The following is an 18,606-nucleotide window of genomic DNA, read 5'->3' on the forward strand; positions in this document are numbered from 1 at the left end:
CACAGCTCCAGCTTATTCAAAACTCAGCTGCAAGAGTCCTTGCTCGAACCAGCAGCAGCGAGCACATAACACCCATCCTGCTCCGTCTTCACTAGCTCCCCGTGTCTTACAGAATTGAATATAAAATACTACTAATAACCTACAAAGCCTTAAATGACCTTGCGCCAAACTACATCAGGGACCTTCTCCATCACTATGTGCCTGCCCGACCACTAAGGTCCTCTGATTCTGGCAATCTTGTTGTGCCCCACACTAATCTACACTCCATGGGTGACAGGGCCTTCAGCTGTATAGCGCCCAGACTCTGGAATGACCTACCGAAATTAATCAGGTCAGCTGACTCCACGAATTCTTTTAAAAAACAACTCAAAACTCATCTGTTCAGGAAGGCTTTTAGTCCTACTTGACTTGATTACCCTTCTCTCAGTTTACCTCTCTGTCAAGATGCTCATGTAAACTGTATGTGTGTGTGCTAGACCATCAATTATGTTGTCTGTTAGGCTTTTTTTTTTCACTGAATTCACTGTCTTAATCTTCTTTATTTATTTATCTGGTTTGTACAATGATATATACTGTATACCTTGCCGTTCTGTCTTATATTCTGTAAGTGCCTTGAGCATGGGAAAGGCGCTATATAAATAAAATGTATTATTATTATTATAAAGTAAGCTAATAGTTGTCTTTAGCAATAATGACAAAGACTTGAAGTTGAGCATACCAAATCAACTGACCCCAGAGCTTCACCTCCTTAATGGGATATGAGGGATCAATGTTTCTCCTTTTCACAAAACTGAAAAAACTGGGATTGGTAATGTAGGCATGTAGAGTGCTGTATTATGCAATTTTGAAGTTGATCATAAAAAAAGGTGATTTTTTTGATAATGATTCTTTATTAGTGGTCCAAGCCCTCTAACAGCCACTCCCAGAAGGTTAAAAATGAGACAAAATACAAAAAAAGCATGTTAGGTATCATTTTAGACTACTTAAAGTTCAGTGATTACAAATATGATGTTATTTTTGATATTTTGAATCTTTACTGGGGATGTGGCCCTCTATAGAAAGTAAAAACTACAATCAATAGTATTCAGACTTTAAACATTTAAAATGAAGCACATTTTAATATTTCAGATACCTGATGCAACTATTCTTGTCTATTATGTACATCTACCTCATGAAGTAAACCATCGCATGTCTTATGAACATACAAATTATGGCAGCTTACGCTAATTCATACATTTTACCTAGTAATACACACACTCTAATAAGTAACCTTTGCCTTTGTATGCTGGAATGAGACAGCCACATTTCTCATTTACCAAAATCTTCCTTTCTTAACATTTGAGCTGTAAACCTCCATCCCTCCGTAACACCAACAACTAGTGCTATCATAATTTCCAACACTGTCAATAGGGCTCACTATTTTATCCAACTTTACCTTTATCAGTGCTTTTGTAGCGTTTGATTCTGAGATCCTACAGTAGGTCTTTTCCTAACAACTAGCATCATATCTAATTTTTACATCTTATTCAGTTACTTTTCCATATGATTCTTTCAGTTATCTTTAATCCCATTACTATTAATCACAACATTTTCTTTTGTAATTTTCAAGCAATTTACAATTATCATACCTTGTCTTCCTTGAGGTGTGTATAATATTACCTGTTCAACTATTAATTTTTTTTGTCCATGCTTATCTTCTCCCAGTTCTCACAATTGCTCAGACAGGGTCAGTTCACTGTCACCATTTAACCTGACATGCACGTCTTTGGGATGTAGGAGGAAAACTAGTGTCCAACTCCTAAACATATTCATTTTTCTTTATTCATTCTGTTGCTCACTTGAAAATTTCAGCTTGTTTGCTTCTCACAACTTCAAATGTAATTTTCACACATTTTTGATTAATTTCCTTGAAGACTGCCTTCCTGGTTTAAATTTTTGCTGCTCCTCATGGCATTCTTTCTTACAATAAAACAACTGCACTTGTGTTTCAACAGTTCCCCGGTCCTACCACAAATTTCTTCCTGTTTTTAACTAGACATTCTTCATTACTTCCTACTTAACATTCATTAAAATTGTTTCTGTAAACTCACTTGCTCTGGCTACCAACTTTTCCGCAAATTTACTTCTCACACTCTTCACAGTCAGCATCAAGTTGTTCCATCTCAGTCTATAGATCCTCTTAGTCTCCAAGTCTTTGGCAAAAAAGATCATAAACTACCGATCATTTTCCAGATAGTACCTTCTATTTTCCTTTCTTTCATCCAATTCAAACGTTATTGATTTTCCTTCCTTCATTATCAGGGTATTGCACACAATGTTTTACAAAAAATGATTCCAAAATCTTTATACCTAAAATCAGCTGAGAAGCACTTTGAAATCACTAATAGTCCATTCAGGTCACCACCCTGTACAACTGTCCTGAAACCACAAGCAAGGATCAGTCCCAGTATTTACCAGCTCTTACATCCACCATGTTGTAATCTGGAGATTATCTTCATCAATCACATTACATTTTATACTACAACAGAGGCCTTTACCTTCTTTACCTTAACCAGTCTATCAACACTATCTCAATCAGGAGCAATCCAGGCTTGACATTACCATCATTACTCATTGTTCATAAAACCTTATTCCTTTAACCTTGTTTCATCCATCCATTTTCCAACCCACTGAATCCGAACACAGGGTCACGGGGGTCTGCCGGAGCCAATCCCAGCCAACATAGGGCACAAACCTTGTTTCATATCCCCAGCATTTACCTACTTCTCTGCACTTGTTCACCTGATTTCTAGTCATAATCCTAATTTTTCAGATCTCAATTGTTATATTACATCTACTGTCCTCCTCTTAGTTACATTCCCTACATCTCTGTTACTGCTAGATTGACCTTGTTCTGTGCATTATATCCAAAATTATAAATTATTTTGACTCAACTGTGGCATCCTAGGGAGTGGAAGGATGGACTTTCGTCATTCCCTGTCCTTTTTTAACATTAAGAGGGTTTTTGACCTTTTCTTGCACCCATTACATTTCCATCATCCTCTAGTTGCCTTTTCCAAAACGCTGATAAATAATGAATGCCTGTTGGTCACTACTCTGTAGACTTCTCCCACATTCCACAGACTTCTAATGCCTGTTGGTCACTACTCTGTAGACTTCTCCCACATTCCACAGACTTCTAGTTTCTTGTGGAAATGATGGGTGGCTAGGTGTGTCACAGAGATTGCTGCAGCTCAGCACATCAAGTGGTTTTTGTTAATGTTATTAAGATGATTTATTCCAAGTTTATTTAACATTGATACCAATACACCCATGTGATTTGTAGCAGACTCTATACAGATCTGTCACATTATAAAATGGATCTGAAAAAAAAAATGTTTACCAACAAGAAACAGTAAAAATTACAAATTACTTTTACTTACTCAAACACAGTATCATCAGTCATTCTTGTTCTGCCATCTTCTGAAACAAAGTGACTCGGCATACCTTACAGAAATAGTCATATTCTATTCTGTATCATCTTTGTTTTGCTACAGTGGATATTTTGCCTTTTTCCCAGATTTCCTCTGTACTCTTCTTATCAAGTGTGAAGAAGAATTGCAGCAAAAAGCACATAATACAGACTGTTGCTTTTTTACTGCAAACATGCAATGTTTGATGTGCAGGTGTACAATGACAATGGCTTTTTAAAATAACGAATGGCATTACTGTCATAAAAAAATACAGTGTCATGAATTAATTTCAGAATTACTATCTAATATACACATTCCTATTTTTCCGCAAGGTCAACTCCACCACTTCTAGTTCCACTGGTTATGTAAAATATAACATCTCAACATACTGTAAGACAAGATGCATTAGCCTGGGGATGAATCACCTACAGAACTGAGCTGGTGTTCCACCAAACAAATGCACAGCTTCATAGCCAGCTGCAGAGAACCCTAGAAAAACCTGTCAAAGTCACATAAGAAATGTAGCTTGTTTGGCAACATTGATTAGTCTTTTTTGGTACAGCATGTACCCAGAAGAACAATGCAAGGAGCAAGAAAGCTGAGGCACTTACAACAAGCACGCACAACTGTGGCACACCGCTACAATATTATAGGAAGTAATGAGCAAGAGAGCCATGTTTTGTGAAAGTGACACTAAAATTCTTTCCAGGTTTGATTTTGCAATCATAAACTCACTAAAAAGATTTCTTTGTAGTTTATAAAGGCTTATTGGGAAGAGAAAAGAAAGAAACATTACCTCTTAAGGGTTTGGTAATGCCATACATCCCAGTTGGACCAGTTGATTTCTTCAAAAAAAGGTTCCAGATGAAAATAAACGTAGAACAGAGCTTTTTGGAAATGCAATATAACTAAAGACAACCAACAACGAGACAAAAATTTTTTAGACAAAAGCTGTAATGAAAAAAAAAACTACTTTGTGCATGGCACACTGATCAAACTGCTTAAATAATTAATTTAGAAATCTTACCATTTTTAAGTCAATACTTCACGTCTGACTATTGTTTTTATCCTTCTTCATTCTGAATCTGCTTAATTCAACCGAACATCCTAGAAGGGCAGAACCTATCCTGCGAGTCTGTGGGATTCACGATGACATGATATTCAGACATGGGAAGAATGCAGACCGAGAGAATTTAGCCAGTGACTGAGCTATGATGCAAACCCAATCTAATGAAAATCTGAGGCAGTCGCATCAACTTTGTAATTTAAACTTAGTTTAAAATAGTTGAGTCATTATTGCTCATTTCATGAACAGACCATCTGTTTTACGTATTATTTAATTTGACTATAAATGTCATTGGCTTTGAAGAAACAATCTCATTTTGGTTTTACCTTAGGCATCCCTGTCTCAATATTTTATTCCTTCATGCAGTAGGTGTTTCTAACGGACTTACTCGGAAACGTTCTGCGCGTCTCTACCTCTGTTTCCGCACGCACAAACAAGGAACAGCAACTGCAAGTTTGTTAAAGAGAGCAGCCACTCTATTCCTTCCAAGAGTACAAACTAACGATCTTGCCGGCAGGGGGCGTTCTCCGCACGCTACCATCCCACTAGCACTTCCCTTTGGCCGCAGTTCAATGTTGTACAGTAGAAGCGCAGACGCATTGCTTTCTCTGCGAGTCACTTGGAGAGGAAATTCGCTGGCTTGGGTAGTCTCCGTGTCTGCTGCTACTGGAACCAAAAACACAATTACATTTACAGGCAGCGGGGCAGGAAAATGGCGACGCTGGGATCCGATTCCCAGCCCGCTTCGGGCGGTGGCCAAAGTAACCCCGGCAGTCTTGGTCTGAATAACGCACCTCTAAACCGAGGTCTGGAAAGGGCTCTGGAAGAAGCGGCGAACTCCGGGCTTCTAAACCTTAGTGCGCGGAAACTAAAGGAATTTCCTCGCAGCGCAATGAACCACGACCTGTCGGACACGGTACAGGCAGGTAAGCGTTACTGGGTTGGGCAACAGGATGGATGCCGGGACTGCCGTGCGGGGGTGTGCGTGTGTGGATGTATTTATTCTGTGTCTGTAAGAAGTAAGTGCCTGTGTGTATATGCGTGTGCGCGCGCGCCCCCGCACGCGTTATTCCACCCAGTAGGCACGCGCGCGCACGATCGGTTAACTTCCAATTTAGCCAGGTGTTCGTCCAGCGTCTAGGGTGTCGCCAGATGGACGCTGGACCAAGCAGTGGGCACGAGGGTGAAGAGCTGTCTAGCAAAAACGCATACCGTCTCTGCTCGTCTTTATCATTTTATGGCCATCTCGACGTTGGTGTGCGTAGCCTGCTTGGCAGTAGTCGCTGGTTTTGTTTGCTTTTAAAAACTGTAACCATGATGTCGGTATCAGCACGCAAATGACATTTTAGGTGCTGTACTGATTGTAAAGGCACTGATGATGTATTTTGAATAATGTATTGCCAAGTAACCCATTATTTCCATCACGAAAGAAACACATCGAAACATTCTTTATACAGGAGATGATCTGAAACTTGACGTTAACTTGCTTCAGTGACCGAACTCATAAAGCTAGATAACAGTTTGTTTGGAATATATTGTGTTGTTTTTTTCGAAGGTATTCTTTTACATTTCTTAAAAAAATATTATAGTGGTGTAAAATTACCTGTTCTTCTGTGACTGGTTAATTTATTAGTCACAATAACAAAAAAGTCCCATTTGGAAACTCCCTAGCTTTCTGCAAAGTGCTGCTCTTGACCTCTTTCTCTTCAAGTGTATAAATCTGTTCCTTTATGGATAGGTAGTCGACACCTTTATTGGAATAAATCACAATAATTGGTGAAGAATGCCCGTCATACCACTTGTGCAACTCAGGCATCCAGTGTGGCATAGTGGTTAAGGCTTTGGACTCCAAACCTTGAAGCTGTGGATTCATATCTCCCACTGACTCTTTGTGCCAGGTTCTCCAACTGGAAAAAAACCAAAACGAAACGTAATCAGTTGTGTCTCTTAGATTTAGTAAGTTGGTTTGGATATGGGTGTAATTTGAATAATAAGTAATAACAAGTAATAATAGTAATTGCAACCAAGGAGAATAATTTAGGTTATAGGGATTTCCCTGTGGCCGGGAATTTCAGCCTAAATTTCTGTGTTTCCCTCTTTGAGAATAAATATCAGAACAAGCTTGTGCTGTTTCCCCAACTACAAAGATGCATGTTGAAAAGTTATTGTATATCCACTGCAATAAAATAAGAGCAAAGTGTGCACCTGTAATGACACCTCAGTGAAGAGGCATGGTGGACCAAGTATGTGAGGTTACCATTGTAGATGGTTGCAGGACGTCTTTGTAGACAGCTGTATCTCTTTATGTCTTAAGATGTAGTTTACTCAGTCCCTTTTGTGTATGCCCAAGGCCTTTGTGTATGTGTTACATGTTTCAGTTTATTGATTACAACCACAATAATAGTCTACTTCCATTTGGTAAAGGTAGCATTAGATGGGGCAAGGTTAATGTTCCTTATAGTTTTGTGGTTTATATTGCATTTGGTTTAGGTTTGTTTACAGTGCTAGAGGCTCACCAGTGCAGTGAAGAAGCCTTCTTACTGCAAAGAAGGAATTCAGGTGAAGTTTTAATGTGTAGAGGAAAATCATTAGGACAGTTAATGAGTGAGAGCAGGCATCACAGCCCAATATCTGTTCACTTAACATTTGCAAAATAAGTTGTGTTTTGAGGGTCCTCAAGGAGCTACTGTCTACCACACAACTTGATCATTTGTTCCATGTATCTGTGATTCTAAATGGGAAAAAAAACTAAGCTTTTGAGTTTCTGTTTCAGAGTAAGGAAATCCTTTGACTTCGACTTTCCCAATGTGGAGAGGGAAACCGGGTAAAACTTAATGGTATTACAACTTTGAATGGATTTGTGTGTATTGTTTATGTTGTAGTGATGCTTTGCAAACTTGTGTTACTGGGAAAAAAAGCACTTTCCCAAAATTATATTGCTCCCCACAGCATTGATGGACTTTGTTTATAAAGAGGCATCTTTTTTTAAAAAATTAGTATTAATACAAGTTGAAGAGAGAGGTGTGTGTCATTCCCATGTTTGAGAGCAGTAATAGGCAAAGCTTACAGAATCCCCACTGTGGAGATGATTCATTAGTATGAATGCAGTACAACTACTGACTTGTGCATGTAATATGATTAAAACTATATTTATTGTCGGCCCACTTGAGTCCGCAGTTTTGTCATTTTGATACACAGTTAAAACCTCCAGACATTGTAAGTTTTTGATTCCAGATTTTGGAGAGTAAATAAAGGACATTTCTTGTGAATTTATAATCATTCATTCTAGGTGTGTAATACTTTAGCTAGAATTATCCCAGTTTTTTTTTTTTTTCTCTCAGTTTTCCCACTAGAGTAGTGTAATGACCTTCTGAGTCCATTAATAGACAGTTCAGTTTTAGGAGGATAGAGAATTTGGAGCATGTTAGATTTCTTTAAAGTTTATTTTTTTGTTTATGATTGCTGTTATGGAAATTTTAACAGAGCAAAATTTAAAAGGCTAAGCTTTTAAAAATACAATAATAATTTACTTGTATAACCATATAATCACTGAGTCTCCTCTTCATAAATGTTTGGTAGACACAGAGAATTCTGCTTTGTGGTTGATACCATCCATTTCCAAAGCCTGCTTTTTGGATTACAGGGTTTTTAGAGAAATAGAGCCTGTTCTGGCAAAATAATGGTTAAAGAAGAAACCAAAGATCTGACTCCAGTTTGCTGCAGATTCATGCACATAACCATACATACTTGAATTAGTGTAATTTTGAGTTGCACATCTTTGAATTGAGTAACTAAACAAAAGCTGTAATAACAATTGGAAACCTCAGATGTTCTTCACTAGTTGATGAATAAACAGCTTTGTTTTCTTCTAAAATGGCTGTGGGGTGCAAGAGAACGTGCCTATTGGACAAAGTTCAGGGTTCTACAGATATATGAGCAGTAAAGTTGAGTGTAAGTGAAAGTAAATGTTCACTTGTAAGTTTAAAAAAAAATCACAATGGTAGGTTTGCATTTGTTCCTCAAAGTGCCATTTTCCTCACATCCCCAAATATGCTTAGTGACTATTATGATCAATACTATGATGGGTGTGATAGATACGTACCCAGTGTTGCACTACTGCCCCATCCAGGGATAGACACTGCCTTTGCACCATGCTGCCAGCATATTCTTTACCTCCGCCATTAATATCTTAAAATGTATAACCATTTGAACGACTGAATAAATTAATATACAATGGGCACCTTAGAGCTTTAAAATGCACTCCATGTAATAGAATTAGAAGTCCTATTGGACTTTTTCAGAATTCAGACATTCAGAAATGCTTAAAAAGCTAATCAGCTGCTTGTCTAAGCTTAGAGTTATGTGCCTGTAATACACTGTTACGGATGTTATGCTGAAATATGTAATATTCCTGTGAGTCCACTTTTTGTATACAGTACATTGTGCATTTACAGTATAGCCTCCTTATTAAAATAATAATAATTAATTACATTTATATAGCGCTTTTCTCAGTACTCAAAGCGCTAAAAGTAAATAATTGTGCTATAGAAAGTTCGGATAAAAGCTATTTGATGAAAAACTGAAGAATCTCTCTTTCATCTATGCAAACAGGTTAAGAGGAGCTTATCACAGTTCATATTTATGAAGGAACTCAATAAGGTTAATGCTAGTTCTAACTTAAAGTAAGTTCTTCAACAGGCTATTTAAAGACACATAACATTTCTGCATACAAATTACTGTAGGTACATGTGCCAGTTACTAAAGGGGCTGAAGTTACTGCAGCTCTTTAGGTACTTCTGTATAGATATTATTAGTAGTAGTGGTACCGTGTTTCCCCGAAAATAAGCCCTAGCATGATTTTCAGGCTGCTCTGTAATATAAGCCTACCCCTACCAAAAAAATAAGCCCTGGTCAAGATCGTCCCCTGAAAAGTAAGGCACCTAAGGCCAGGTTTATACTTCACACGATGAAACGCATGTGCCTGAACCATTCATTAAATTCCGAGGACACCTTGCTACAATATCTCTGTAAAGGGTGTTTAACGATAACATCCATCAATTTGGGGATGCGGCCATTCCTGCAGCATTGGCGCAAGACAGAAGCAAAATCTCTGGAAAGGGCATCAGCTCATCACAAGGTGAACACAAGCACACATACACTAACGTCATTGTAGCTTCACCAAATCCCCAAACCTGCATGTCTTTGGATTGAAAACTGAGCACACTGTGGAAACACACCAGGAAAACATGCAAATTCCAGGCAGGGATCACAAGGGACGTGACTCCCTGCGAGACAGCAGTGCTACCATTCTGCCACCGTGCCACCCAATATGTGTACCTATTAGCAGTATTCATTATTTAAACAAAGTTAGCGATTTATCTGTAAAATGTAACATACATATTTTAATGCATTTCATCATGAAAGTGATATCAAGTATAAATCTAAGAATTCTAAATGTGCAGAGAGCTGGAATATTATGAATTTAATGTATTCTGTGTGGCGATGCTGCTTGCGCTGCTGTTAGGTCAGGAGGAACCCCCAGAAGCACGTAGCGATTAAACAACTGGGTCGGTTTTAAGATGACGTTTATGACAGTCTGCTTTAATGACAAAGTAGACTATGGGATTAAAGAGGACATTTCCACTTTAATCACAAAATAAACATTTTCATTATGTCCTTATGTTCTTTTTCTCTGTGGCTCAAATATGCAGCTGTACATTCTGATGGTATTGTGAAGGTACAAAAAAAAAAAAAACGGCACAGAAGATGGTATGTGAGACTTTAAAAATGTATTGTGTCATTACTTTGGGGAATATGTGATACTTGAATATCAAAGCACCACGAATGCATTTGTATGTTGCCATTTTGCTTCACCACATCGAACCATTCATCAAACATACAAGCATGCACATCAATCCTAGAGGATCCTAAAAGCATAGCAAGAAATTCAGACTGAAATTCAGGGTTTGAATGTGGAGAGTTATGACGATATTCCAGAAGAAGTTGACATGGCTGTATTTGGATAAATGTATATTGTAATACATGAATAAATATAAGATATCCCCTGAAAATAAGCCCTAGTACATCTTTTGGAGCAAAAATTAATATAAGACCCTGTCTTATTTTCGGGGAAACACAATATATCTGATACCATTTTGGGAGCTTTAGTTGATTAAGCCTGTTCTTTTCCAAAACATAAATTATTGTTAATGTAGATACAATAAGTGGGAAAAACAGTTGCAGAAGCTAACATTTTGGCACTCAACCAGTAATGACACAGTGGCCACCAATGATGCATGATTATAGCTGTCAAAGGATCTGCTTACATCTTCTCCAATTACTTAGTGGAGTCTTTGGATGATGACACTGACTTTTAATTACTGGGGTGTGCTGAATGACACATTTCTGTCATTGTATTCTTCTTCTGATGTTCCTTTGATTGAATTGTTACCTAGGGTGAAGAACTTATATTCCTGAGATGCGTGCCAAAAAGCAAACTGCCATTAATACTACATCTCTGCTGACACTCCTCTACATTTATAACAGGAAAAAAAAAATTGTATCTGCATCTTTACATTGATCAGGTGCAAACGTTTTGCCCTAAAGTAGTTTTCTTTATTGGAGAATATTGATTTCTATATATTTTCCTTTTTACAAATCTGTAACTGTACAGTATTATAAATCATAAACTTCACAACACACTTTGCATGTCCTTGTTGAGCCTTGAAGTTGCACAATGTCTTTAATGAGATTGCAGCTTATTTTGATAAAATACACATACAAAAAAGTGTGAATTGGTTAGCTTCATATAATTGTTTTTGTATTAAACATAGTGGTACATTATTTTTGCTTGCTGAAACAATATCAAATATGCCTTTGTCCTGTAATAATGTGTTGTATGGTTGACATTTTAAGTTATTTTTCTTAAAATTCTGTTAGTGAGATATGTGGAATGATATTATGATTTGTGCTCAAGGCACCTGGCATATTTGACAACTCCTGTCCCTTACACTAAGAGCTTTTTATTTAACATGAGGCCAAGCTGTAATTTGCTAGAAATTCCCTTTTATTGTACTGTATATCATGCACAAAAACTATTCAACTGTAACCTTTTATTTGATTCCAGATAACACTTGACTATAGGGCAAAGATGAATATGATACACTTTTGTCATTGGAGCTTTTAGTCTATAGGCCACAAACCAGGAAAAATAAATCTGTCGTCAAGTTACATTCTAGGTATATGTTGAAAAATACTGCTATAAAAGATAACTTCCAGTTTTTAAGCATAAATCCTTCTAAATATTTGTGTGGGATTTATTTTTTTTGGTTAATTATAATGATCAAACCGGTGACATGCTGCTTTTTATTGTTCTTTTGAAACATAGAGACTGTTGTGTGCTAATTTTAGATGACTTTATTTAGGTGCACATTTACTTTGATATATTCAGACATGTGTATATGAATCATATGTTTGTGGATAGACAGTACATTTGTTACACCAGTTTTTGGCATATTTACAATGCAGTAAATTATGTGGATTTTTCCTGTTTGATGTTTTTCTTTTAATACTTAAACTCCATGTTTGTGGTTAAAAAGATTATGTGATTTGTTTTCATTTTTAAAAACACCTTAAAGGTCTTAAGAAATATGGTATTTTAGTTTTAGAGTTTCTAGACCTCAGTCTCTTCAGTCCTTAAACTGAACATCTGTAAGTAGCTCTTCCATGTGGTTGGCAAGTATTTTATTATAATGCTACTGGTGGTGTGTTGCTTGGTGATTGTTAGGGTGTCAGATGACTGCTGAGAAGGCTGGTGCAGTAGTGATAAGCTTGAACGGCAGGCGCTGTGCCAGTGGATTTGCTGGGTGGTCCCAAACAGTCTAACTGTAAGCAGCTGAAGTGGAGGGAATCACATTTGAAAAAAAAATAAACAGTCAAAATAAAATTAGAACTATGTAAGTTTTTGAGACTTTCTAGGTACAGGGGTGGGAGCACAGGCAGTGAAGTGAGTATGCTTAGAGTTTAATTTGTATGGTGCTACATTTAGGGAATCTTGTACCTGATAGTTTTGACCCAGAAACCACAAAGAATCTTGTTCACTTTTGAACCTGTTTAACTGTATGCTTTTGAGATGTTTACTTACTTTCCTTATGCACCCAGTTTTATACATACATACATAAACATCTTAAAAGAATAATGAGCCATATTTCAATTAAGGTGAAACATACTGTAGCATAAAAGGTGCTATTTAAAATATTGTAGTTCTTGCTGTATGTAGTACAGTATTCTGCAGAAACATCCTAAAGGCATCATACCTGAAGATAAGAAAAATAGTTTATGTACTTTAAACCTATTTCTATACTTGCTTTAGTAACCAGATTATTACTCAGATTTATTATTGAAAGGGAGAAAACATTAAAAGCTGACTTGGACTTTTAGATCCATACTCTAAGTGTTTCACTTTTAACAGTCTATGGTGTGTACCATCTAAAGCAATAAGACATTTATATACTTACAGTTTCAAATGCAAACAGTGTCAAAGCAGAAAGACTGAATAACAACAATGACATCACTATGTATACTAATATTTAACACAAAGTCCTGTAGGTTATAATAACAAAGCATTATGCTTTTAATTTTATTCTACATTGCAGTAAATATAATGACTACTTAGAGTGTTGACTGACTTTTAAAGAATTCAGTATTTGGTTAGTATGTTGAATTTGCTGAAGTATTTGCATCATTTAATAATGTTAAAATTGTAGTTCTTGGCTTCCAGTTTTCTGGTTAAGTACAAAAATGTGGTCATATTGTGCATCTTATTGTTATTTTAGCTAGGGTTCTTTCCCTGACTGGGGTTCAGATTCCTGTTTAATGTCTTGTTTGTTCATTTTTGAGTCATTTCTTTATATTAATGTTGCTGACTATTTAGTTTCTATGTGTTTATGTACCTTGTGTTATATACAGTAACAAGTGTTTTATGGGTGGTTCCCCATACTTCTTGTGAGGCCACCTACCCATCACTGCAGCTCTCAGCCCAATAAAGGCGGCGGCAACCCACAGTCCCTCGTGGGACTTTCTAATATGTGTGGGAATTGATGAGTATTGTGATTACTGTATTTCTTTGCTTTGTGCTACTGTGATTTATTGAATTTTTGACCTTTTTGAATTGGGACTTTGTTCACCTTGGATTGAATTTGATGGCAACTCCTTTTTGGCTTTTTGTGCTCCACAGAACATCCTGTTATTATATAGCATTTTTGTACAGAATACATCTTTTATTTTATAAAGGTCCTGTTGGATTTTGGTGGCAGGATTGGCACTCCAGCCACCGTAAAAAAACTAAAAACAAAAAACCTCCCACTATTCCTGTGTGGTGCTGAGGTGGCACCTGCCACACTTGGGTCCCAATCCAGGTGGTTCCTCATATGTTGGGTGTGGCAATGTGCTATTAACGCATGCTCCCAACCAACCTGTGTTTGCCCTTATTACTAGCTGGGGTTGTAGGTAATATCCACCTCTGGTACTTGAGTTTTATAACACGTTTTGTTGTTATGGACTTCTTTTAAAACAAGTTGTTATTAATTATTCAAGTAAAAGGTTGTTCCTTATATTTGAGAAAAAAACTAATGTAACTAACTATATTCTGCAATACATGATCAACTTAAACTTTATTAGAGATTTTAAAAACTGTGCCTAAAATATACATACAAGTAATAATTGCTTTGTTTTAGACACAAGTACATTAATCAAAAAGAAAATTAAAACACCTAGCTGTTTAAGACAACTAGGCTTGGTAAATTGCTTCCATGGGAGGGCTTCAGTACTTTTGTTTTTGATAAAGTATGTGCTGTTCATCTGGCATCACAGTTAGTTTTAGATATCTTTTTAACTCACCTTTTGTTTATCATTACATTCCTCAAAAAGCACAGGGTGCCATTTTCAGTATTATAATGAAATTATTTGTCTGTTTGTCTCTTAAGCGATTTTACTTTAATTTTGTTTTCATTCTCTTTAAATCTAGTGCAGAATTTATGATAGTAAGTTGATGTTTTCATGGATTTATGTAGGTGTTTTTTTTATCAGAAGCAGTTTTTAATGCTCAGGGTCATAGCACAATTATTTACGTATTTTCGTACAATTTTTAAGATCTGGTAGATTAAGTAAGTTGATTCATGGTCTCAAAGTCAGTCAGTAGTAGTCATTTAAAGTATTTTTCTTTTATTCGTGGCTCACCCTTCTTGGTAGTACAGTCATATTATCTTTTGTTCTGATGGCTGTTTTAATTAGAAGCCAATTCTTGCGGGTAATGAGCATGTAATTTAATTAGGTGGCCCCTTTTGCTGCCTTCTTCTGTGTTACAAATTTGACCTACTGACTACAGTATTTCTCTTTTCTGGAAAAAAAAAACTAATTTTTTTTACCATGTTAATAAATACCCCTTAGTACTTTATTTTGTCCCCTTATTTAGTTTAAAATATGTTATCAAGCCATTATTTTATAATAAAGATGTTAATGTGCAAATGAGTATCAAATGAGCTACTGAACTGTTGGTTGCCTTGCAGTTTTAGTGTGATTAACTGTCCCATACATTGCATGCCAGCATGCTAGGACTCTCAGATCTCTTTTGAGTTGGCTAATCATGGTAGCTGCTGTACCTTGTTCAGTGGTCAGTGGGAGAAGGTTCCTCCAAATATCGGGCAAAGTTTTCCTATTTTGGGAGCATTTCACCCATAAATCTGAGAAAATGGTTGATTGTTTATTGTGTGAAAAACAGATCATATTCTACCACAGCAATAGCTTAAGGCATGAACACCTGACAAGGAAGCATGCTGGAAGTATAATGCAGTACAAGAGAAGGCAACAATATCATAAGTAATCCACTTACACTTAAAAAAATGCACTAGTGACGAGTGTTGGGATGAAGGTTAAAGCCACGGTATTTCTTCAGACAGAAAAGACAAATTGTCTGCCAAATGCACTTGTCAGTTGCCTCCGTTATTACTCACAAGAACACTGAAGTAAAATAATGTTTCAGTACCTAGGCTAGCACAATACAATGGATTAGTCTGTTAAATGCACTTGTTTGCTTTATTTTAGGCAGAGTTACATTTTCACCTTTTGCTAGATATTTATGCCAGGGCCAGCAACTTGTAAATCTTTAACTGTTATTTAATGGATCCAAAAGAATCCGTGATTAACAAAATTGATCAGCAACAACATAAATATAAATATAGATCAGCTTTATCAAGTCATTTTTAGGTGTTTTCTCCATATGACTACATTATAAATGTAGTTGTAAAATGAACAGGCTGACTCATCAAGATGTATTTTTTTAATCTGGCTCCGCTGACCCAGTTGATCCCAACTGAAAGAGAGTTTGCAGCATAGCAACACACATCTGTCCATTCACAAGGGTGCTGCTTCTTTGAAGTTGTCCTTTTGGAAAAGAAACAATTCTACTGCAATTTATGTATGCACGTCCTGAGTAAAATGGTTAAGGGCTTGTTCCACATTCTCTCCTGAAGAAATACTCCAGCCAAAACTATAATTTTTAAATATTACTTACTCTTTGTTTTTTGTAGTGGTGGCTGAGGAAAAGTTTTAATCTCATGTTTTTGTGGAGAAATTTCATATTGAGTATTCAAACACAATAGGACTTTGAGGTAACTGATTCTGGAACATGGAAAACAATGTGAAAAAGTCCATGGAAAAAAGAAAAAAAATTCTCATGTAACCCATGTCACATAATCCACATGGCTGATATCCATTTGTATGGTCAGAACATGCAAAATGTGTGCTAACAGCTATTTTCTGGAAAGGCACTGTTCATAGTAAACAGGAAGGATGTCATTCCCACAATGCTATGCATTTTGAATTGAAGAACTACCTCTCCCCCTCATTCATCGGTCAAGAATCCAGTCTTTAGTGCAGATGAACATCAAGAATTTAAAATGAATGAACAGATTTTTGTGTGCATCATCAGCCCTGTTCATCATTATTTTTCTAAATAATAAATAAATGGCTAAATGTGACGATGCCAATAACTAGTAACAGGAATAAAAAAAAAACTTATTGTGCAGTCATTGCTCATTTAGAACAAAGCAGGAAGCTGTACCAAAGTCACCAGTGTAAAATTAGCTGTCACTGAAAAGTTTAGTTTACTATTATTTAATGCTGTGCATCTGTAAAAGATTAGGATATTGGTTTTACTACAGTCCTCTCCTACAATATGATTTCAGTTGGTATCTAGCAACTATATTCATGATGTTTATAAATAACAGCTATCATAATTTAAGATGGATTTTTTTAGAAATACATGTACAATGAGCCTTAAATTGGATTTGTTGTAATCCAAATATCTAATAATTTGTCTTGTAAGTTGAACTGCTGACATCTGGCCTTCAATCAATCAATGTTGGGACTGCATGGTGCCTTGATCAGGTGGTGGTGGCGCAGATCACCATCACAGAAAAAATGGAAAAAGAACAGCAGAGAAAGTAGGGATTAGTATGGATTGTGGAGCCATGATTAAAATGATAATTCAATGCATATACAGTATATCAGGGTTACAATGAAATGTAGCTATGAGAAAGGCATGTTAATATAATGGGTTTTTAGCGGTCTTTCAAAGTGCTCCACTGTATTAGCCTGTCAAATTTATATCGGCAAGCTATTCCAGATTTTAGGTGCATAGTAGGAGAAGGTTGCCTCACCACTTCTTTTAAGTTTAGTTCTTGGAATTAAAAGCAGACACTCATTTGAAGGTCTAAGGTTACGATTTGGAGTGTAAGGTGACAGGCATTCAGAAACATAGGATGGAGCGAAATTATTTAAGGCTTTGTAAACCATAAGCAGTATTTTAAAGTTGATTCTAAATGGCACGGGTAACCAATGTATTGACATCAAAACTGGAGAGCTGTGCTCGGATTTTCTTTTCCTAGTTAAGATTCTGGCAGATGCATTCTGCACTAGTTGCAACCGATTAATGTCTTTTTGGGTACTCCTGAAAGGAGTGTGTTACAGTAATCTAGTCGACTAAAAACAAAAGCATGAACTAATTTTGTAGCATCTTGCAAAGTTATAAGGGATGTAACTTTTACTGTATTTCTTAAATGGAAAACTGCTGCCCTGGTAATCTGATTAATATATGATTTAAAGTTTCGGTCAAAGTCAATAATTACCCTAATTACCCCTATTTTCAGAATCTGTGCCTTTTTTGTTTTGTCTCTCTGCTTTAATGAAACATTTTCAAACATAAGTTTAAGTAATTATTGCTAGGTTGTCATAATTTTATTCTGTGCTTCCTGTCAATAGCAATCCTGTCCATTATTTCATATTGAATGATAAATATTTTAACTCAAAACATTTTTACTGCAACTAATGAATCAAAAAATGTATAGTTTTTAAGGAAATTAGTAGTTAAATTGAGATGTAGTGATCAAGACTAAGCAGCAGCAATTTAAATATTCCTTTAGTTTTAACCTTCTTTATAACTATTTTTTGCTTAATGATATATTTTATTACAATAACAGGCAATCATGAAATTTTGTGTTATTCTATATTCACGCTACATCATTTTCTATCTTTTTGGCTATTTTTATTCAATTCTCTCCATATGTTTACTGTAGCAGATTCCAACAATTCACAGTATATATATCCTGTAACTTGTACAGTTTGTTCTTTTTAGGAATAGGGACTTGCATTATTGTCAGAAATAACAAATTAAACACTGAATTATCCAGTATTCTAATGACATAGCATACTCTATAAACTATTCAGAATTTGCATAAGGATTTTACTGTTGCTTCTGAGCAGAGGATGAAGAATCCATTACTGTGATATTTAACCCACAAATCCTATTGTGATACTAGGAATGAAACACCATAATAATATATGTCGTGTGATAAATGAAATATCACAAATCTGTAACAGTTACCTGAAAAATGTTGGTATGTTGATAAATTAGAGAAGGAACATGTTTATCTTATGTATGTATAGCTGTAATTAACAAATAAATAGTACAAAGACATTACTCAGTCATATTGGAGTACTAGGGTGTTGTACCGTGTTAGCCATTATGAATGT

General features: G+C 36.1%; 1 protein-coding gene across 5 annotated transcripts in view; it reads left to right on the forward strand.

Moving 5' to 3' along the window:
* Positions 1-5,098: 5,098 nt before the first annotated feature.
* lrch1 (leucine-rich repeats and calponin homology (CH) domain containing 1) overlaps positions 5,099-18,606 on the forward strand; it is a 397,155-nt gene continuing 383,647 nt past the window's right edge. For 2 of the 5 annotated variants that reach the window (XM_051927323.1, XM_051927325.1), the window contains exon 1: positions 5,107-5,444. In XM_051927323.1, the coding sequence (XP_051783283.1) occupies positions 5,231-5,444 (214 nt within the window). In that variant the 5' untranslated portion in view covers positions 5,107-5,230. Of the gene's footprint in view, positions 5,445-18,606 lie in introns of all 5 variants that reach the window. The other 3 variants (XM_051927322.1, XM_051927326.1, XM_051927324.1) reach the window with 3 other exon arrangements.

Source organism: Erpetoichthys calabaricus, chromosome 4 (genome assembly GCF_900747795.2).
Source record: "Erpetoichthys calabaricus chromosome 4, fErpCal1.3, whole genome shotgun sequence".
NCBI classification, from domain to species: domain Eukaryota; kingdom Metazoa; phylum Chordata; class Cladistia; order Polypteriformes; family Polypteridae; genus Erpetoichthys; species Erpetoichthys calabaricus.